The 22,164-nt window shown below is 33.2% G+C and overlaps 2 protein-coding genes and 1 pseudogene across 5 annotated transcripts in view; 2 read left to right on the plus strand and 1 right to left on the minus strand.

Annotated features, from left to right (window-relative positions):
* On the plus strand, positions 1–18,869 carry ACTR6 (actin related protein 6). Of its 4 annotated transcripts, none has more exons than XM_016158240.2 (11): positions 298–464; positions 1,918–2,035; positions 2,538–2,606; positions 3,675–3,798; positions 4,933–5,068; positions 5,159–5,215; positions 9,789–9,887; positions 9,983–10,061; positions 14,249–14,420; positions 15,844–15,982; positions 17,859–18,869. In XM_016158240.2, exons 1-11 carry the CDS (start codon positions 397–399, stop codon positions 17,986–17,988), a joined length of 1,191 nt encoding a protein of 396 aa, XP_016013726.1. In that variant the 5' UTR covers positions 298–396; the 3' UTR covers positions 17,989–18,869. The 4 variants fall into 4 exon arrangements, with proteins under 4 accessions (XP_036093229.1, XP_036093228.1, XP_016013726.1 ...); XM_016158242.2 differs by having other exon boundaries at positions 344–459; XM_036237335.1 differs by lacking the exons at positions 15,844–15,982; positions 17,859–18,869 and having other exon boundaries at positions 3–464; positions 9,964–10,061; positions 14,249–14,384.
* LOC118614879 lies at positions 10,864–10,982 on the plus strand (annotated as a pseudogene).
* DEPDC4 (DEP domain containing 4) overlaps positions 18,231–22,164 on the minus strand; it is a 20,550-nt gene continuing 16,616 nt past the window's right edge. Inside the window, 1 exon segment of the mRNA XM_036235874.1 lies at positions 18,231–20,382. Within this exon segment, the coding sequence (XP_036091767.1) occupies positions 20,335–20,382 (48 nt within the window). The 3' untranslated portion in view covers positions 18,231–20,334.

Consider the following 22,164-nt stretch of genomic DNA (forward strand, 5'->3'; position numbering starts at 1 on the left):
ATTCCATGCTGCATGTGATCTTGCACTTTTTTCTCTAGAAATGTCTCTGTCTGAACAATACTATTCGGGCATACATACACACCCCATCTTCGCTACAGGGGTTAGAAAAAAATTGCAGGAACAAGTCAATCTGTGAAGTAAAGGACAAATACAAAGTAGGTCAAAATGCATTTCCACTCTTGGATCTCGCCAGAACGAAAAAGGCTTTGGCTTGGAAGCACACCAAATCCCGCTGACAAACCCGGAGGCTGTGCGGTTCCTGGCTTCCGGCTTCCTTTGTTGCTAAGGGATACCGGAAGCGCGCCCTTAAGCTCCGCCCCTGCAAACCATAGAGTGAGGAAAAACTGTGAGCAGAAGGGTCGAGAAGAAAAAGCCAAGGCTGTGTTTCGTGCTGAAATGACGACCTTGGTGCTGGATAACGGAGCCTACAACGCCAAAATCGGTTACAGCCATGAAAATGTATCGTAAGTGTTCGTTTTCTCCGAGGGACGAGGCGTATTCCTAGTAGTTTCACATACTATGCTTCATCTCGGGACCTCAGTAAACCGCAGACGCCCCCGCGTGGCTCTAACAGCCAGAGGGATGCTCTAGTTGGAGCTGGGTGGTTGCGTGGATTTTGGATCCCGGAAGTGGCACACGTGTTTCTTTTTGTAACAGGAAGTTAGGAAAGTAGGTTTCTTGAGAAGCCTTTTTTAACAGAGGGGTCCATACACAGAGTTCATGAACCCTCAGGAATCATGGGCGACGTTCTGTGTGTATATGCATTTTCTTGGAGACTCGATTATAGCTTTCATTAAACCCTTCGTGACTCCCCCATAGCCAAATGTAAAAACCACTGTCTCAGCGGCTGGAGACTGAAGGCTTTTGTTTAAGCTTTTCGAAGTGCTCAATGGTTGACCTGGTTGATTATATAGAGTCAATCAAATGCTACAGTAGCATTTATAAAATATATATGTTTGCATAAAGAATAAGCAAATTTAAAGACACGCTTTTAATGTTCACAGAGGATTTTTTTTCCTTTTCTACTCGTTTTCTTTTTAAAGAGGGCAGTGGAACTGCTTAGGAATATAAATTGTTACAGTCTTCTGGAAAACTTTGGCAATGTGTATCGTTCTTATCCTATGATACAGCGATTCTATTATTGTATTACCAAAGGAATAAATTAAGAGATGCTTGATAAATTAAGAGATGCAGGAAGCTCTGTATTATTTATAGACATTGTGTATGTTAGCAAAAAAAAAAAAAAAAAAGCCAAATAGTCAAGAATACCAAATTGATAAGATTGACTACAGTGCACTTTAAAAAATCACGTCCTTGAAGAGTATTTAGACATGAAGAAAATGACAGCATGGTAAATGAAATAAGCAGGTACAAAACATTTTTACAGTATTAAGTCAATGTACACATGCACAACTATGTATGACTGACTGGTAGCGGCTTTAGTTTGTCTTCTAAACAGATTGTAAGCCCACGGTGGACAGCAACCATATGCCAAACTACTACTTTCTACTTCTGTATTCTCTAGCATCTCGTAGATTGAAAACCTTTGACTTCATGGAAACTTAATTTTATGGCCAGAATTCTGAACTTGTAAATCTTTTACCAGAATGGTATTAAGAATTTCTGAATTAAAGCCAGAAAGACCAGGAACTTTACTTAAGTTCCAGTCTGATGGCAGAACCAATATATCCACCTGTAAGGATTTCTAGAGGATTATTCAAGAAAGATAAACGGCCCAGTATAGAACCTGGTATATGTTAAAACCTTAGAAAAGAGACATTTTTTTATTATTTGAAGATGAGAAACACTAGTTTGGGATCTTTTTTGGCATCCAAGGTGATGATTAAGTAAAAATGTATTTTTAGCCACTAAGTATTTAGGTAATAATTATATTATTTGTTTTTTTTTTATTTATAGGGTTATTCCTAACTGTCAGTTCAGGTCAAAAACAGCACGTCTTAAAACTTTTACTGCTAACCAGATAGATGAAATAAAGGACCCTTCTGGGCTCTTTTACATTCTTCCTTTTCAGAAGGTAATTCAGTTATATGTCATTTCCAGCATTATAGACCTAAATTTAAAGATAATTTTAAAGGTATTTGTAAGATTTTGTATATATGGAATTTTTTTTTAGATCTTTGAGAAATTATTTAAATTTTAAATGAGATCTTATTAAAACCAAAACTTGAAATTGTCTTGTAAAAAATAAATGACCATGATTTAATTATTGATTGTGGGTATGAATTTTACTTGTTTACATTAAAGCTAAATGAGATGAACACGTTAAAGAAAATAGCTATAGAGAGTCATCTCTACATAGTGATATACCTTTTGAACCGTTGATATTTTGGTTATTGTTAACTTGTAATTTTTCAAACTTTTAAAAAGAGAAAAACAATCAGTTTGAATATCAAACAGCTTTACACTGGTGAGGGTAAACCATAAAGAGACAGACATCAGTGATTTACAGTATATTAATCTAATTTTTTAAATCATTCAAATACTTTTAATAATTAAATTTATAAAAAATTTTTTAGGGTTACTTGGTGAATTGGGATGTTCAAAGACAAGTTTGGGATTACCTTTTTGGAAAAGAAATGTATCAGGTAACGAATTGGAGTATATATTCAAATTTCTATTTACATGTCTTATTCAAATGAAAAATTAGAACTTATATTTTAAGATTTATAAACTCATGTCTTATTCAAATGAAAAATTAGAACTTATATTTTAAGATTTATAAACTTTTTAGTATGTTTCTAGTATGTATTTGTCACTTTATACACTGTGCCTAGCTTTGATTTTCTAAGTACTAAATAAGTGAAAATGAATAGAATTTCCATTTTGAAGTGGGATTTGAGTTGAGAAGAGCAGTCTGTGAAATTCACAATTAAAATTTTACTTAAGACTTCTATTTTAGAAGAATTCAATACTCATTTTTTTCACGGTAAAATATTCTTGCCTATGTATTTGAATGTGTGACTATTATATTATGAAAAACTTGTGCTTTAATGTCTGATGTGTGACTTAAGGTATACTGAGAGAATGTTCAAATTTTAATGCTTAAGAATGTGTGAGAGGGGAGAGGGGAGGTCCATGGGGTAAAGGGAACCAAATATGTGGTGACAGAAGGAAATCTATGAGCAGTGAACACAGAATGCAATATATATATATGACTTACTGTTGACTTGTACACTTGAAACTTACTGGATTTTGCTAATCAATGTCACCATAAGAAAAAGAATGTGTGAGAGAATTATGTAAATGTTAAATATCCTCAAGCTTTTTGCCTTTTAAGTTTTAAAAACAAAATAACAGCCCCAGTGTTTGAGTTATTCATTACTTTTGCATAATTATCTTTAAACAATTTGACAGTACTCTTTTACTAATGCTACCATTAAGAGAGCTAAAATTGAATAATAGTTAAAAGTACATGAATTCTGTAACCAGACTCCCTGGGTTCAGATCTTAGCTATGTCACTAACTAGTTATATGAGCCTTGGTGACTTATTCAACTTGTCTGTGCCTCAGTTTGCTCACCTATTAAATAGATAAAATAAGACCTGTCTCCTAGAATTATTGTGAGGATTAAAAATTTGTTTATATATGTAAAACAAGTGTTTATAATTATAACCACAAAGTTATAAAATTTAGGAGATTTTTTTTTCTCATAGGTTGATTTTTTAGATACGAATGTTATTATCACAGAACCATATTTTAACTTCACTTCAATTCAAGAATCAATGAATGAAATCCTGTTTGAAGAATACCAATTTCAAGCAGTATTGAGAGTAAATGGTGAGTTCAAATTTTGATTGAAATTGAGATATGTGAGTATGGATATGAATTGGTTAAAGAAACACCTAAAATCTAAGAATATCAGATGATATTATATTTGAAGGAAATGAAACATGGAATATAAAAACTAGATGGACCTTTAAAGATAATTTAGTCAAACTTCTCTCTCTTTATCTTTTGACTAATATATTTCTCCCTAATTAAGTTTTAGCCACATATTTCTAATCTCTGAAAGATTATTATATCTGTGGTAGTTATCTTTTCTGTTATTGATATATTTGCTGTTGTTGTTATTATTGATTGAAATAATGTTCACAGTTCAGGCTGCCAACATTAGGAAAAACAATCTGTAAATATTATCCAAGTTTATTAAAAGTTAGAATTACATTACATGGCTATATGATGAAAGAATTTAAATATTTAGCTTAGAAAATTTAAGTCTGTATAAGCGACAATATACTATAATAGGTAATAGCACTGTTTTTAGAACAGTGTTTTCAACCCAGGGTGATTTTGCTCCTCAGGGGACTTTTGGCAATGTCTGGAGACCTTTTTGGTTGTCGCAATTGGAAGAGTGCAACCGGCATCTACTGGGTAGAGGACACAGATAACACTAAACATCTTACAAAGCCCTAACAACAAGGAATTATCTGGCCCAAAATGTCAGTAGTTCCAAGGTTGAGAAGCCCTGCTGCGGAGTCACATGTTTGAATCCTGGCTCTGTTACTTTCTGATGTGTGACTTTGGGCACATTATTTAACTTCACTGTGTTTCAGTCTCTGTAAAATAGGATTGTTGTAAGGATTAAAACACATACTCATGGAGTTAGACTACCACCCAGCATGTAATAAATACTCAGTAAAATTATCTGCTGTTAAAATAATTATTATAAATTTTGAAATTAATATTTACCTTAAAATAGTGATCACAAATTTATCTTACATTTACCATGACAATGTGATGTTGTAAAATTTAAGCACTGCCAAGACCTTGTGACAGAATTATGAATATAATAAATTAACACTTTTCTTATAAAGTTTTTGTTGTGCTTGCCTTAGTTTGCTACCTTTCTCTATTGCTTTAAGTTAATTACACTTTATTTAATGTTTGTTTTTCTTTATCTTTTTTTAATAGCTGGGGCTCTCAGTGCACATAGGTATTTCCGAGATAATCCTTCTGAATTATGCTGTATCATTGTAGATAGTGGATATTCCTTTACACACATAGTTCCTTACTGTAGAAGTAAAAAGAAAAAAGAGGCAATTATTCGGTGAGTCACATTTAATTTTCATATTATTTCTTAGGATAAAACTGAAAAATATATGATAAACAGAACCAAATTTGTGTTCTCTCTTTTTAGGATAAATGTGGGAGGAAAACTCCTAACCAATCATCTAAAGGAGATCATATCTTACAGGTAATACTTCATTGTGATTCTTTTGGAGGATAGGTGCTGGCAATGAGCTTTTTCAAGCAATTTAAAATTATTCCTTACCTTTAGTTGTAACTTCAGGTGGCAATTCTATATCATTACTTAAAAAGCTATATTACATATATAAATATTAATGATATTCAAATGGAAAAACTTTCTGGCATATAACATGATAGTGTCCACCAAAAAGAAATTTAGGAATTCTAGGGAGTTTAATACATTAATAGTATTTTAAAATTATAAATGTCGTACATGTAAATTGTAAAATATGTGCAAGGAAATAAGGGTATAAAAGGAAAAGAAATCTATGCTTCCCCTTTTCGTCTCTCATGTCAGTATAATATTTGAACTATATTTATCTTTTAATTTCTATAAGCCTTAATAGTATATTGACATTTCTAGTTTTGGATTAACCAATATTAGCTGACTGTCTACTATTAAAAAATGAAGAATTAGTATACTTAGCTACTTCCCAACTCTTTTCCTGCCTCCTAAATTTTGTTTATGCTATTATTTTAAATTTTATTGTGGCCAGTATAATACTGTCACTATGTCTTAGCTCCCTCCTCTGTTACATGAGAAAATAAGCGAATCTACATTTCCTTCTGCCTTTCCTCTCTCCTTTATCTTTTTTCTTCATCAGATGTAACTTTACTTTTTTTTTCAAACTTTTTTAAAAGATACAGTTCACATACATACATTTCACCCATTTAAAATGTACATTTCATTGGTTTTTGGTATATGCCATCCATTACCACAGTCAATTTGAGAACATTTTCATTGTTCCTAGAGAAACCCACATCCATTATCCCCAGTCATCTACCCAGCTCTAGTATATTTTTTAAAAACTTTTTATTTTTAAATGATTATGGACTTAGGAAGTTGCCAGAATAGTACAAAGAGCCTTATGTACCCTTAGAGATATCTAATATGACTGGTACTATATCAAACTGATAAAATTGACACTGGTACAGTGTTGTTAACCAGACTACAGATCATACTCACTTTGCACCATTTTTTACATTCATTCGTGTGTACGTAGTTCTTTGCAACTTAATCCCATGTATTGATTTATATAAACAATGCCACACTCAAGGAACTACTGTGTCACTCCAAGGAGCTCCTTTGTGCTACCCCTTTATACTTGCTTTCCTACCCCGTCCCTGTACCCTGGCAATCACTAGTCTGCTTTCCCTATCTAGTTTTGTCATTTCAAGAATGTTACAAAAATACTCATTTAGTTGTAGTCTTTAGAGATTGACTTTTCATTAAGTGTAATGCCGTATATCATTTCTTCTTAATTATTGAGGTATAAAGCATTTACATACTACTTTTTGCTGTAGTTGTCTTCTTGCTTTGCTTATAGATTAATTCTAAAAAGGAACACTCGTAAATAGAATTCACAGCGTTACTATGTGAATGTTATTCATTATAGAACCAAATAGAATTAGGCTCAGTTTTGAAAAGTTTGGATATTTAGTTCTGCTGTCCCTGTCAGATTAGAAGCAGCAAATTAGGCAGAAAATGTTGAGACAGATGACATTAACCCAAATCCAGGCAGTTTGAATCCAGAGACTGTACACTTAATCATTCCTCCATGCCGAAGGAAAAAAATGTATATATTTTAAAAAATCAAGGCTGTCGAAGTTCAACTTGAAGAGAATAAGCTGGAAAAAATACCTAGGAATATGTGTGAAAAAAATAATGGTGCAAGGAGACTTTCTGTAGTAGATAATAAAACATTTTTTAATTGTAATAATTAAGGTGATACTTGTATGTGGATTAACTGATAGATCAGTGAGACTGAACAGTTAATCCTGAATCAAATGTTATATGTTAAAAAAAAAAAAATGCAATATATACCAAAAAGACATCAGAAACCAGTGTGTTCAGGAAAGAATACAGAGAAAGTTAATTCTTTGTAGAAAAATTAAAATTTTACTTTGCCTCATACATTAAAGTTCAAATGAATTTAAGACTTAAAAAAAAAATAAACTTTTACTGAAGTAAAACATACAGAAACATTTGCAAACCTGGATTGTACAACTCAATGAATTTTCAAAAAGTGAATGTACCCAACTAACCAGAACACAGTTCAAGCAGAATGTTACCAGCACTCTAACCTCCTTTTTGTTCCCTTCTCGTCCAGAAAAACCATTGACCACCAACATTTGTGTTTAAGTACATAACAGTTTTAAACCTATGTACATCAGATGCCTTTGTAAACAAAACTAAGTTAAACATAAACTTGAAAAAATAAACCTGAAACAAATATGGCACAGAGTTTTGGTTTTTTTTTTTCCCTTCACTATTTTAAGAGCTATCAATCCATAAGAAAACTATCCTGGTACAAAATGGTTAGATAATTCTCAGAAAATAGATGGTCAGTGGCTCAAATATATAATCATTAGACAGTTACATATAGTAAAAGGGTAAATATGGATAATTCTGAGACATAAAAAATGTTAAACACCTATAGTAATTACAGATTCACTTCAAATATTGAGCGTTTGTTTAGGAGGTTGGGATGCATGAGTTAACAAAACAGTTAACATGGCACTTATTAGTAGAGATACAAATTAAAATGCCATTTTTACAATCCAAATTAATAGAATTTTATCTAAAGGTGATGTTGCAGATTTGTGATATAAACGCTTATTTGCTTCTGATTAGAGCATAACTTGAAAAAACTCTGGTAAACAGTATATCAAGAGACTAAAAGTATTTCATATTCTATGTTCTAGAGTATGAATAAATAATGAGATAATCAGACAGATAAAAATACCTATATTTCATTGATTCTGAGTTACACTTTTTTCACATTTTTACCTTTGAAATTGATATGAATCTTCCAATCATTGGTACCTTAGAATTTTTCCCTCTCATTGGTACAGTTGTGTATCTTAGAGTAGGTAGAATATGGTGTATATGAAGGTGTTTATCATAACAAAAGCAAAAAGATAAAAGCAAAAAATAATATTTTTTATTTATTGAGTACAGGAACTATGCTAAACATTTTAAATATATGATTAGAACCATATACTTATTACAGCTATGTTAAGTTGCTGATCTTACTACCTTTTTAGCATTGAAGAGATTGAGTCTCAAAAAGGTAATGTAACTTGGCTAAGGAGAAGTGAAACCTAAGTCTCTTAATTCCGAAGTCCACATTTTAAACACAAAAGTATTTTTTTTTCTCTGTTCTAAACTTCCAACATTAGGAATGTTGACAAATACATTTTGGTAGATACCTTTGATTGAATGTTACAGGGCAGTAAAAAATCATTTTTAAGGAATATGTAATAGCATAAGAAAATGTTCATGAGATATTTAGTCTAAAATATAAAAAGTAAAATGTGTATAATCTATGTACAGAGAAAAATATTCAAAGGGAATAATCCCACATTTTTGTTTGTTTTTTAAAAGGCTTTATACATTAAGCCTGTTTTCTTTGATTCACTCATCAAATATTTAGTAAGTATCAACTATGTGCCAGGTACTGTGTGCTAACTCAGGATACTTCCATAATCAGAAAAGAAAATGCAATGAGTTAAGGCAAGATTGTATTCAGAATGGTTAGAAGAAAACGTTTGCTTTTTTTCTTTTTAATTGTATTTTATTAGTTTCAAGTATATAGTACATTGGTTAGACATTTATATAGCTTAGACAACGATCCCCCTAATTGCTCTTTGTCTCTGACTGTCCACCTAGCCGTTACATTAATGCACTGCATTCTCTGTGCCATGTTCCCCATCCCCGTGACCATCTATCAGCTACTAATTTGTACTTTAACCCTTCACCCCATTCTCCAAGCTCCCCGATCCCCCTTCCCTCTAGCCGTCACCAGATTGTCCTCTGATATTCGGGAGTCTGTTTTTGATTAGTTTGTTCTTTTTGTTCCTTAGATTCCGCATATAAGTGAAATCATATGGTATTTATTTACCTTTCTCTTATTTCATTCAGCATAATAACCTCTAGGTTCATCCATGTCATTGCAAATGGTAGGATTTCATTTTTTTTAATGGCTGAATAATATTTCATTGTATATATGAACCATGATTTCTTTATCCAATCATCTGTTTAGGATTAGATGATGGACATAGGTTGCTTCCATATCTTGGCTATTGTAAATTGTGCTGCCATGAACGTAGGGGTAGATAGCTCTTTATGAATTATTGTTTTGGTTTTCTTTAGATAAATACCCAAAAGTGCAATTGCTGGGTCAAAAGGTATATCCATTTTAATTTTTTGAGAAACCTCCAGACAGTTTTCCATAGTGGCTGTACAAAAGTTTGCTTTTTATTGATAAACCTTGCCACTTAACATCTCTTTTTCAATTTCCTTCTTTAAAACGGACTAATGTCAAGGATAATGTGGAGATTACATAAGATAATGGAAATGACTATTCCATAAAGTTACAAATATTTTACACATTCAGGAATTTATATTAAAAAATTAGTTACCCAAGTCTAATTCCAGAAAATATACCTCAATGATAATTATAAGTTACATTTAAATTTTTTCCATTTTAAATTTTACAGTTTTTTTTTCTGTTTAGGCAGCTACATGTTATGGATGAAACACACGTGATTAATCAAGTGAAAGAAGATGTATGCTATGTGTCTCAGGATTTTTATAGAGATATGGATATTGCTAAGTATGTCTAATGGTAACTTAAGAATTGGGAAATTGATTTTTGGGTAATGTTACACATAGTTAAAATATTTCATAAGTCTCTATTTTGTTTTCCAGGTTGAAAGGAGAAGAAAATACAGTAATGATAGACTATGTTTTGCCTGACTTTAGTACAATTAAAAAGGGCTTTTGTAAGGTAATTTGAAAAATCCTCAGAATCCTCACTGGTATTCAGGTGACCACCTCAGTCAAACGTGAAAGGCATCAAACTGGATTGGCAGAATCTTACAGAGTTGCCGACTGTTGCCTTCCTGGTGGTCATTTCTCCAATCCTAAGTGCATAACTGATTAATAAATAACTCACTAAAGTTATTTTTAAAAAGAACTGGCAGCCAAATGATAGCGTATGGACAAATCTGGAAATAAACAGTATTATGCCTATATTATGGTTAATCCTTTTCTGTTTATTTAAGAATTAGTTTAAATCCAATTAGAAGTTGGTCATTTGCCTGTTGTGAGTATTACTGATAACATCTGACCAAGGGCTGAATTTTACTTGGTTTGATAAGATCAGATTGTAGTTGAAAAGGGCAAAATCTAATGCACTTTCTAAGTGTTGAGAAGCAAATTATCTCAGATGTCAAAATAAGGTAATTTTATCTATAATCAGCTCAGGTAAACTGTCAGTTCTGTGTTTAGATAAATGTGAAGTTTGCTCTTCTAGTTACTGGCACAATGAGGACTGTTAGGAAGTTAAAAATCTTTAGTCAGAAATGTAAGAGTATTTGCACAAGGAGATGTTTATGGTACTATTCATTGCAGTATACCTTAAAAGAGTAAATAATTGGAAAGAGCCTAATATCCACTAATGGAAGAAGAATAAAAGTTTGTACATTCATATAAAATAAGCAGTAGTGAAAATAAAGTAGAGTTACATGATCATCAAGGATAAATCTCAAACATGTTTCTGGATAGAACATTTAAAACATGATAATGTCACCTATGGCCATGCCACCCTGAACGTGCCCAGTCTCATCTGATCTTGGAAGCTAACCAAGGTCAGGCCTAGTTAATACTTGGATGGGAGACCACCTAGGAATACCAGGTGCTGTAGGCATTAAAAAAAAAAAAGAAGGAAGAAAAGTAAAGAAAGAAAAAAGAAAACATAATGTCTAAAAGTAAGTTTTGGAAGGATATGGACAATTACAGGCTATGCAGAATAAATTGTTTAGGAATATATAAGTATGAAATAAAAGTAGAAAACTATGTATGTAAATAACACCAAATTAAAAAGGGTGTGGTAATTTATCTCTAAAGTTACATTAAGCTGGTTGATAGATACATGGGTTTTATATAATTATTTATACTCCTTTGAATGTCTAAAATGTGAAAGAAATTTTTTTCAGCCAGATTATTGAGATGAAATACAAACCAGAATTCAGAGAAGGCTACCTGGTGCCTCACAAAGTTGAAAGGATCTGTCTTTAGAAACAGATCCTTAAGGAAGGACCTAGGCTGGCTTTCAAAAGTAGGAATTGGGACAGATTATGGGATCAGGTTGCCTGGACGACATGAACTAGGGAGAGAAACTGGAAGCCCAAGTCCTACGTAAGATATGGAAGGTGTGTTTTTATCTTTATAAGATGAGGAAAATTGCTCCAAACATAGACATCAAGCTGCTTTCTCATTAAGCACTTTTGATCATCTTTATAGCTGATTAAAACACTCCAGTAATATAAAACATCTTATCGACAATTTACAGCACTCTGTAGAATTAATAGTGGATGTATAGTAATCCAGTCTTTCCAAACTTGACTGATCTTTGAAAGCACCTGCCCACTTCAAAAAAACAATCTGTATTCATGATCTCAGCTCCTGTCCCTGGAAATAACAACCTGTCAGTTTATTGGACATTATCTGCTAAACTCTGCCAGTTTCCTCCTTGCCAAATCATAAACCTTGTTTTCTCAAACCTGAACCTTTCCTAGTGAGTGCGGTTATTCCAGATGACCATTGTTTCACCCATTATCTTGAGAGAAAAAAGCCCGAAGCCACATTATGTGGTTTGTTGCTCTTTTATAGGCCTTTGGCCTTGAGGTCAGACTTGTTGTGGACTGAGCTTCATTAACTCAGTATAGACTTCTTGTTACTTATGCACATTAATGTCAACTGAGTGGCAGAGTCACTTGGACTGGACTTTTGTCAGATGATGGAACGTTACATTGAATATTTCAAAAAATAATGGCTTAATCTTTGTCAATTAATGTTAAACTTTATACTTTCTTCACAGTGCATGTTAAATCATGCATATATCTTAATGATTTTTAAAATTTAGAAAGATATTTTGTGTGTTAAGATTACTCCCAAGATGTGTTATTTTGAATTTAATACTTAACTTGTTTTCATTGTTGCCTGATCTATAACAACTTTGATGAGAGCTGATAAATATTTATGAAATTAGGAAAAAAAAATACTACATGCAATAAAAAATAATTACATTTATTTGAGAGCCTTTATATTTAGGATATTGTTAAAATTTGCACCGTGATAGTTTATTTGTTAAGTACTTGGGAAAAAGTTATGACTTGATTTTCTAGGAATGATGATAGCAACAATAACAATAAAATCTACAATACCTTTACTGATTACAGCTGATAGAAATTCCAGTTTTATCAGAAAGAAGATATCTACTAAAGTTTCATGCACTTGGCTGATCTAAATTGAGAAAATAGCCTTCATAATTAATGATTATCACTTGCTGCAGAGCTGTCATAATTTAAACTGATCATTTATTTCATGGTGCCAGAATGAAATTTATGAGGGGCTGTGCACTAACCATGGGCCACATTGACTAAAATAGACACTCTCCAAAGCCCTTTTAAATTTCTTCATTTGTCTGTGTCTAAAACAAAAATCTTTTTGGAATTGTACTCTTAAAAAAAGAAACTACTTGTTGTTCCAGATTACATATTAACAGTTAATGGTTTAGAGCTAACACTCAAGGATATCTAGTTCTGGCTCTTTACCTTAGTTAGATGTTTGATCCTGGGTAAGTCACATGATCCGCTTCTATAAAATTAGGCCTACGGACTAGATAACCTCTCATGTTTTGTCAACTGAAATTCTCCAAGTCTGTATCTGTCTCAGGTTACTTTGAGTGTTGAGAAAATGAGTTATGTTCTTTCAACTCAAGCCAGTTATCACTTTTAAATGAATTTGTAAAATTACAGGAAATATCTTTTATTCTACCTGAGAAGGAAGAATACTTTTATCTGTGAAAGAATAATATTCTTCTCTTTGCTAGTTTAATAATAGTTTAATTGGGTTAAAAGTGATTTGTTATTTTCCTTGTTCTTCCTAGAGTATTGCGAATATTGTTTAATTTTTAGGATATTATTATTTAAAAATGTTTTGAGGATGGAATTTCCAAATGATAACAACAACATTGTTGGCTTACATGCCATTGTTCAAGAGTTTATTGACTGCTTATTGTGTACCAGTACTATGCAATGGTACGTAGCGGATATGTGATGGCATACGTTAAAGACTAAGAAGGATAATACAGGGTGATAGAGAATAATAGAGAGATCTAGAAGTCAGAAAAAGCCTCTTTCAGAAGCTGAAATCTGAACAGCTTACTTTAAGGTATTTTAAATACTTGAAAAGGATTGGGATATATTCCGTTATGAAAGGAAAACTGCATGTATGAGTCAAATAAAGTGAATGTCTATAAATCTAGAAGAGCTGGTGATTCTTAAATCATGAAGAAAGATGTTGCACATTATTCTTTTCTGGCCCCTAGGGAACACAGCTCCAGATGGGTGGGTTAGCAGAAAATAAATAATGAGAATTACAGTGATAATGTTCATGTATGTGCCTAAATCATTTGGAAACTGATTTTCAAGTAGAGGTTGAATAAATAATAAAGATGGAGGCTTTTTGCACAAGGGAAAGGAGAAATCCTAAGTGTCTTAAGATAGTATCTAAGATAGGGGAGTGTCTAATAAGCGTCTAAGATAGGGGAGTGAAAGTAGACAGTGGTAGAAACATAAGATGGTGTTTTTTATTTAGAGAATATTCTTTGTTCTCTAGAAACATATCCATCTACAATTATAGCAGACTATGAAGTTCCCTTTCGTCTGTTCTCCTTTCTGTTTGCAAATGTGTGGACTAAACTAGGTTATCTTTAGGGGAATAGCTATAGTAGAGTCAGTAATTGTTTACTTGTATAGTTTAGGCAATGAGAGAAGGCCACACATTTCTAATTTTTGAGAATGCTGAAACTTCTAAGAACATGGTTATTAATATTACATATTACTAAATGTTATTAGTCATGTGAGCTAGATCATACGGCTTAAACTTTTTATCTTTTTTATCTTTAAGCCAAGGGAAGAGATGGTGTTAAGTGGAAAATATAAATCTGGGGAACAAATTCTTCGTCTGGCTAATGAGAGATTTGCTGTTCCAGAAATACTCTTTAATCCTTCTGACATAGGCATTCAAGAAATGGGAATTCCAGAAGCTATTGTATATTCAATTCAAAACTTACCTGAAGGTATGTAATTAAAATATTGAATAGTAATGGTATTTTTAAAATATCATAAGCTCTGTGAACCCTAAAGAAGTCATCTGTTCTAAATAATTTCAGCAAACAGCAAGTCTTTATTTGCAGAGATTTCCAGGTTCAATATTGTACTTGAATAATTCTTACTTTCTTGTTCCTTGGTTATAAATTTGATAAGCAAAAATCATTATGGTCCATTTAAACTCAAAGAAATTCTTCATGTTTATTAAATAGTCATATCAATTTTAGAAAAAGTTTTAGTTTAAATTTGTTTATAACTTAGAAGTTTATAATTTGGCAATTTAATGGTTTGGAGCTGTTGATAGGACTGGTTTATTCTATGTTACGTGGATTAATATACAGGAAATTATTTTTAATGAGACTTAAATGTAGTGCTTCACAGTGATATCTAGATTCCCCTGAAGCATGATTTAACTAAATAATGTTCTCAAGTTTTAGAGCAATTTTATATCTTGAAAGTGTCTTCCTACTTCATAAGGAACAGTCTCAGCATTGGAGAATATCTAGCACATACAGTATCGTTTTCCTCTCATTTGAAAGGAAATTGAAAAAGAAAGTCACATAATGCCATCACTTTAACACAGTTATTTCACAACTGTTTTCATATTGACATTTTAAATAAAGTTACAGTCATGGAAAATACAATATTTGTACTATACTGCTTTAATGTCATATCATGAGATTCAACATCAACATAAGGGAACTCATTCTTTGTTTTGTGAACAGAGGCATTAGGTGGGATGGTCAGTACCTAGTATTGTAATTCCTGATAAACTTCTCAGTGGTGCTTCATAGGCTTTTAACAGGCCAACCATATGGCACTTAATGTTTGCTAACATGTAACTTTAATGGATGTAGAACAAAAGATCCTTTCTTTAAATATTATAGATTATGAGTACTTTCACTATTAAATGTAGTATTGCACAGTACTTACATAAATATCTGCCTCAATGAGATAACATGGAAATTTGGACTCTCAAGTTAAAATATGAAGGACCTCCTTTTTGTCCTTATACTAGTTCACAATCTCAGCCTACATAAAGACCCCATCTATTTTGGGGAAGAACAATTATAATTATCAAATGTCTGCTACTAGAATGTTCACTCATTTATACACAGTTTACATATATAATAAGTAACCAGTAGTTCAACAGCTTCACCTTAGCCTTTCTTTTGAAGGTCTATAGGTCATATTCCTATTTAATGTGTCTGTATAAACTATAACTTCATTACAAAATCTTAGAAATTATAATTTATGTAGTTATAAAAAAAAGTATATGATTTCCCAACCAGTAACTGTCATCTCCAATTGCTTTTACCTAAGCCCTCATCCTGAAAGATAAGTAAACAGATTTTCTAATGCCTTTTTTCTCTTTTTTTTTTTCTTTTAAAGAAATGCAGCCACATTTTTTTAAGAACATTGTCTTAACAGGAGGAAATTCCCTCTTCCCAGGATTTAGGGATCGGGTTTACTCAGAAGTTCGATGTCTCACCCCAACAGATTATGATGTTTCTGTTGTGCTACCTGAAAAGTAAGTGTTGGCTTATATAGAAACAAAACTTGGAAGTCATTTTGCATATAGGATGGAAGTAGCCTATAGGCAGACTTGAGTTTAAAAGCAATTTCTACTATGTTGGCAGGTTTATTTCACCATTAGGATCCTTATTTTCCTTTTCTCAGAAATCAAAGTAATAAACCTTACATTTTAGTGGATTAAATGTGATGAAGTATGTGAAATGCCCATCATAATGGCTGGTACATAATGGGCACTCGATTAGCATAAGATCACTTCCCTAAAGTAAGTCAGACCTCATACCTAAGAGATTTTTACAGGCAAAGCAATTAGGTTATTATCTGTTTATCTGAGATGTGTCATTTCTCCAGAGTTTCAATCCAGTATAGAAATTTAAGAATTGAACCATTCATTAAGTTATATCAATTCATAAGTTGTTTTGGAATTTTTAAAATAATTTAAAACATTTAAAATTAATTTTTACATTTAACTAGCCTTTCTTAAATTCAAAAATGTTTTATATATGTACCCCCTTATCCTATTTTATGAGAAAAAGCAGGTACCATTATTTCCATTTTAGCAGTAAAAAAAGTAAGGTAGAATTTTAGAGCTGTAAGAAAGGCTTACAGATCATCTTGTTCAATGTTCTAACTTTGTAAATAAATAAATGAGCTCATGAGTTGGCAAAGGCCTTACAGTGAGTTAATAGCAGTGACCAGACTAAAACCCAGTTCTCTTTATCTTTAGGCAGGAGCTCTTACCACATATATGCCTAAATAACCCCTCCCTCCAAGTCTTTAAGTGGCAGAATTGCACAAGACCTTACATCTCTGACTCTTAAAGAATTTTGTTTTAAAGCTAAAGTAGAATATTTCAAAATCTATAGCAGTTAATAGAAGGCCCTTATTTGATCACTTTTATAGCTATCAGACGAAATAAATAACTTTTAGATGTTTAAATGATTTTAATCAACATTGATGCCCATATACTCTAAAGGGTGTGAAGCTCATTGGATTTTTATCCTGCATTTTAAACGTAAGTCATGTACACATTATAGGCCAAATGATCCACAGAAATTGTTTTATTCTTTATTCATCAAATCTTAGTGTACATCTAGTATATGATATATATGCTCTCCCCACATTAGAAATTCAATAAGGAAACATTTATTAACTTTTAAAGAAATCTTTTCAGGTTTGAAATTGAATTGGAAAAAGAGGAACAGTAGAAATAGAATGGAGTCATAACACAAAGTATAAACTAGTTTGTAGATAAAAGCAAACTAGATGTTTAATGTGTTCTGATTTTACTTATTATCCATGTCCTACCATGCAACTGTTTATTGTGCACTGTGTTTTTGAAATTATTTTTATGTCTCATTTATTAGAGACAACAAAGGATAGCAGCAAAAGCACAGACTGAAAACAGTTCCAGATTAAATCTTAGTTCCAGACTTAATCTCTCTCTACCTCATTTTCTAAATCTATAAAATGAGAGTAATAATAGCTTTCATGGCTTGCCATGTAAATTAATGAGATGACATATCTTTGTCACATCCAGAGGTTAGACTCAGTTATGACAGTATTCTTTGTTTTATACTTTTTCGGTCTTTTGCTTGAATTCTTGTTTCTTTTTTATTAGAAGGTCCATGAATTCAGGGCACTGATGAAAAATCAAGAGTACTTAACTTGCAGTGGTGACCAAGGTTACTTTCTTTCTGAGTTTGCTTTGCCCCTGTGAAGATTATGGTTATTTTTATACTTTAAATGATTTTCTGTTAAATCAAGTTGTATAGAGATTGCCACATTTTAGTTACTAATTAACGTTTCTGGCATTTCAGTTCTATAAAACGATCTTGGTTTTATCTTTATTTTCATTTTACTTTTATTTTTAGCCCTATTACTTATGCTTGGGAAGGTGGAAAATTGATATCAGAGAATGACGATTTTGAAGATATGGTGGTAACAAGAGAAGATTATGAAGAAAATGGACATAGCGTCTGTGAAGAGAAATTTGATATTTAAGAAACATTTCTGAATGAAAGTTTTGGCTAGTTGTAACAAAGGTTTAATTTTAGTGTTCTTTTTAAAGGTTAAGGACCTGTGTTAGTTACCTTTCATCTTAAGATAAAGTCTTGAGCTTATGTAAATACTTTGATCCATGGGTAATTTTCAAAGGTTTATAAGCTAAGTTATTAAGTAAACTGTAACTCAGTCCATATTTGCATTTAGGATTTAGATTACTTTAACAGTGCTTATGGTGTTTCTGTGAGTAGGTTAGCTTTCATTAGAAGATGGAAGATTGACTGTGTTTTAAATTTAATTCTTCATAGCTGAAAGCAGAAACTTAACTCTCACTAGACAGTTTTTTTTTTTTTTGAAGGTAGTTTTGTGTGACTGTAATTTGGAATTGGCCAGTATTTTCAGGTTGATATGATTTCTTTCTCTTTTTATTTTAAAGTTTTCATTTTTTATTTGTACATTCAAAAGTTGGAAAGACTAATTTTATGGGTGTTTAAATGTTTATTTTTTACTTAGAGTAAATCTGAAAAAGACTAAAGCCAATTTACTAATGTGTTTTTGGGACGTGGTTCCATAGTGTAGCAATTAGCACGTCCGCTTTACATGCAGGAGGTCCTGGGTTTATGCCCCAGTGGAGGTACAGTCCGTGGTCTACAGCCATGCCACCTAGAACCAGCCCGATGTCTGATCTCAGAAGCTAAGCAGGGTCGGGCCTGGTTAGTACTTGGATGGGAGACTGTCACCCAGGAAGACCAGGTGCTGTAGGCATAAATAATAAAATAATAATAAAGTGGTTTTGGTCACTACTGTGTTGGCAGAAATGTATTATTTCACTCATAAAAATACTATACCATTTTTTAGGTTGAAAATAAATTTGAAGTTAACATGGGTTGTTCCAAAACTCTGGATACAAATATTAGTTTTTTAAAACTCTTTTATATAATCCACAATATGCATATCAAGGGGTTAAAGCCTTTCCAATTTAAGGAAACAGCTTTCAGTGACCTTAATGAGTGGAACGGGTAGGCTACTTTGGTCGCAAGCAGTAGAAACTTATTTGGGCTAGTCTAAGCAAAATAAAATTTATCAGCAGGACAGAGGATAGCTCATAAAATCTAAGAAAAAGCTCTAAGAGCCTAAGGAGGAATAAAACCCAGATAACCTCAGGAGTCTAGGTTATAGAAACTGAGGTACAATCCTTATAGGGCCTTGCCACCAAAATATTTCAGCTTCTGTATTTCTAATGTTATGATGCTCATGAATCAAATTCCTACCTGTTAGGATCACGTGCCTACCCTATGGCTTCATGAACTTTGAAAGTCTACTAAGGTAGCCTGGAATGAAAGGTTTCTCAAAAGAAAATCAAGGTGAAGAGAGAGAGAGATGCTAGGCAGGGTGGAGGAGCTGTCTACTACAATTATATTTGGATTATATTGAGTTAGGGCCTGGTCAGTTTTTTCTAGACTGAGGCTGGTTATTACAGAGTTGCAAATTGATTGTGTTTGTGTGATACCCAGTTACTAGCATATAATCTGTGGACAGTAGCAAAAAGGTGCTGGTGGCATAAAAAAAGTTTTTGCAACCATAACAGTGTAACAGTGCCAGAATTTCAAGGTGATATGTTTGGAGGTTAAAAGGTAACCTCCCCCCCCCCCCTTTAAAGGGCTTTCCCTGACTTATTAGAACCTCATCTTGGACAGGCAGGATACTGTCATCACCAACCAGCATGTTTTCCCTGTGAGGAATGAGTACTCAAAGCTGCAATCTCCAACCATGACCTAGCCTGAAGTCTTCCGTTCTGCTGAGAATGATGGGTGTGTGTTCACATCCTTACTACAGTAAACTGCAATTTCTGTGTGCAGTGTAAGTCGCATAGTTCTCATTTTTTGAAACACTAAAAATTCATTTCTGAAATTAATGAACATAGACCCTAATCCTTTATCTTTAGTATCATAGCTCCCATGCATTTCAACACCTATGCAATTTTGAAACTTTATTGCTAGCAATAATGTTTTAACACTACAGTAAATCAACTTCAAAGAGAACATTTAACATAAGCTCTAATAACATCCAAGAGGATACATTAAAGATATTTGTTATTTTGGAAAAATATTAATTTGAGATTTAGTAGAAGTAGTAAATCTCATTTGAGTTTATAATTTTTATTGCAATTAGCATGCATAAAAATAACATGTTCCAGTGTTGGCCATGGATAATATACACTTTAAGACAGTAGAGGATTAAAATTTATAGCAATGAGTAATCAAGAAAATAGTCCTGTCAAACACTTTTTCGTCTTGGTTTTGAAATTTTTAATTCGATGGTGATTGGCTTGACATAGCAAACTGATCATGTTCTCCTACTTTCTTTACTTGTGCCAGATCCCTTTAAACATTTCTGTTGGAGAAGGGAGAGAGGTAATGAGATCAGGGAGGAATGTACAGGGAATACTTCAGTGCTATTTAAGATATATTATTTTTTAAACTGGGTGGTGGGCACGTGGATGTTCATTATATTTGAATCTGTACTTTACTGTGTGCATGAAATAGTTGACATTTCGATAGAAGAGTAGATCCTTAAGTGATTCTAGGAAACAAATGGGTCCCCTCAATGAACAAATGTGGGGTAATTTCTAAAATATGGAAAACAAATGGGGTTAATTTATTTGAGAAAAGAACAAGAAAAGCCTTGTCCTGCACCAGGACAGGAGAAAACTACTAGACGTAAGAACAAGTCCAGTGGTAATTTTAATTCAGGACAAATACAGAGTGGATCATGGGTAAGCCACTGAATGAATGAGTCGGAATCAGCTGAGTACTACTCCTTTTTTTAGAATTGAGGCTTAGTGGTAAGAGTAGAAGTTTAAGAGTTGTCCACTAAGAGCATCAGAATAAAACAAAAATTAAGGGAACAACTGATTGGTGGAACTGATCTTTGGCTAAAAAGAGTTCAGACTTCATTGGAATTCTGACTTGGCAGGGCGCTGGAGAACTTAGTACAATTTTTTTCCTGCTGAGGAAAGGCACCATAATTAGAACTTAGATTCATCAGCAGGTAAAGAGGAATTCATAAATGAAAAAAAAACAGTCACCCACGTATTAAACATCTGAGGAGTACTTAATCAGCAGAGAGGCACCAAATCCAAGAAACAAGAATTAACCCCTAAGGGAATAAAATAAGTAAAAGAAACTTTGTAAGTAATTTTCTATGAGAGAGGTACCTGCATCTATTACAACAAGAACAGGTTGTTATAACAAAGATCTTAGAAATTAAAAATAAAAATAGGATTATGTATGCTTAATTGATGGGTTGAATAGCAGAACAGATACTACTAAAGACTAAAAAAACAGAAAAAAGCTGAGGGAATTTTCCCAGAATGTAAGTTGAGCAAGCACTGGGATGGCTGGAGAGTGGCTAATGTATACCGTACAGGCTATGTTGTCCATCTAGGGTCTTCCCTACAGTAGAGGCCTTTAATGAGCTTGTACACTAGACACAAATATCCTCGTACTTGGGGCCTATTCTGAGATGACCATTCACGTACTTTCCTAAAGCTTCTAGTTCTCGGGTTTCTTGTCTTTAGTTTTCAAGTCTCGCATCCTCTAGTCCAGCGGTCCCCAACCTTTTTGGCACCGGGGACTGGTGCTCCTGAGAATCTAATGCCTGATGATCTGAGGTGGAGCTGAGGCAGTGAGGCTAGTGCTTGGGAGCAGCTGCAAATACAGATGAAGCTTCCTTTGCTCACCCACTGCTCACTTCCTGCTGTGCAGCCTGGTTCCTAACAGGCCGCAGACCGGTCCTGGTCCATGGCCCGGAGGGTGGGGACTCCTACTCTAATCAGACCACTAGCCCTTATCTCCAGCCGTATCATCATGTAAAATGTACAACCAGAAATGCTGCTCTCAGTTCTGCTCCCTGGAATCAAAAACGTCTGCCAGTTAAGGCACGGACACAGCAGCTGCCATCGTCAAGTGGAAGTAGAATACACAAGATTGGACCCAGATTGGACAAAGTTTATTGCATGAGTTTGCACACAGAGCATTTGCTCTTAGTGCAGTGTTAACCTTTCCCTCAACTCACATATGTGACCTCATGGAGGTTCCCTAATACCAAAGAGAAAAAATTCAGACCTAATTTATAGGTGGTTCTGCATAATATGGCTGGCACTAGCCGGAATTG

This window comes from Rousettus aegyptiacus, unplaced genomic scaffold, assembly GCF_014176215.1.
Source record: "Rousettus aegyptiacus isolate mRouAeg1 unplaced genomic scaffold, mRouAeg1.p scaffold_m13_p_2, whole genome shotgun sequence".
In the NCBI taxonomy this organism is placed as follows: Eukaryota; Metazoa; Chordata; class Mammalia; order Chiroptera; family Pteropodidae; genus Rousettus; species Rousettus aegyptiacus.

Excerpts from the sequence above, each read along its gene's own strand:
- ACTR6 (XM_016158240.2), top strand. The coding sequence starts at position 397 with ATGACGACCTTGGTGCTGGATAACGGAGCCTACAACGCCAAAATCGGT. Across the intron at positions 465-1,917 it reads TACAGCCATGAAAATGTATC|GGTTATTCCTAACTGTCAGT; the intron begins GTAAGTGTTCGT and ends TTTTATTTATAG. Across the intron at positions 10,062-14,248 it reads TTAAAAAGGGCTTTTGTAAG|CCAAGGGAAGAGATGGTGTT; the intron begins GTAATTTGAAAA and ends TTTATCTTTAAG.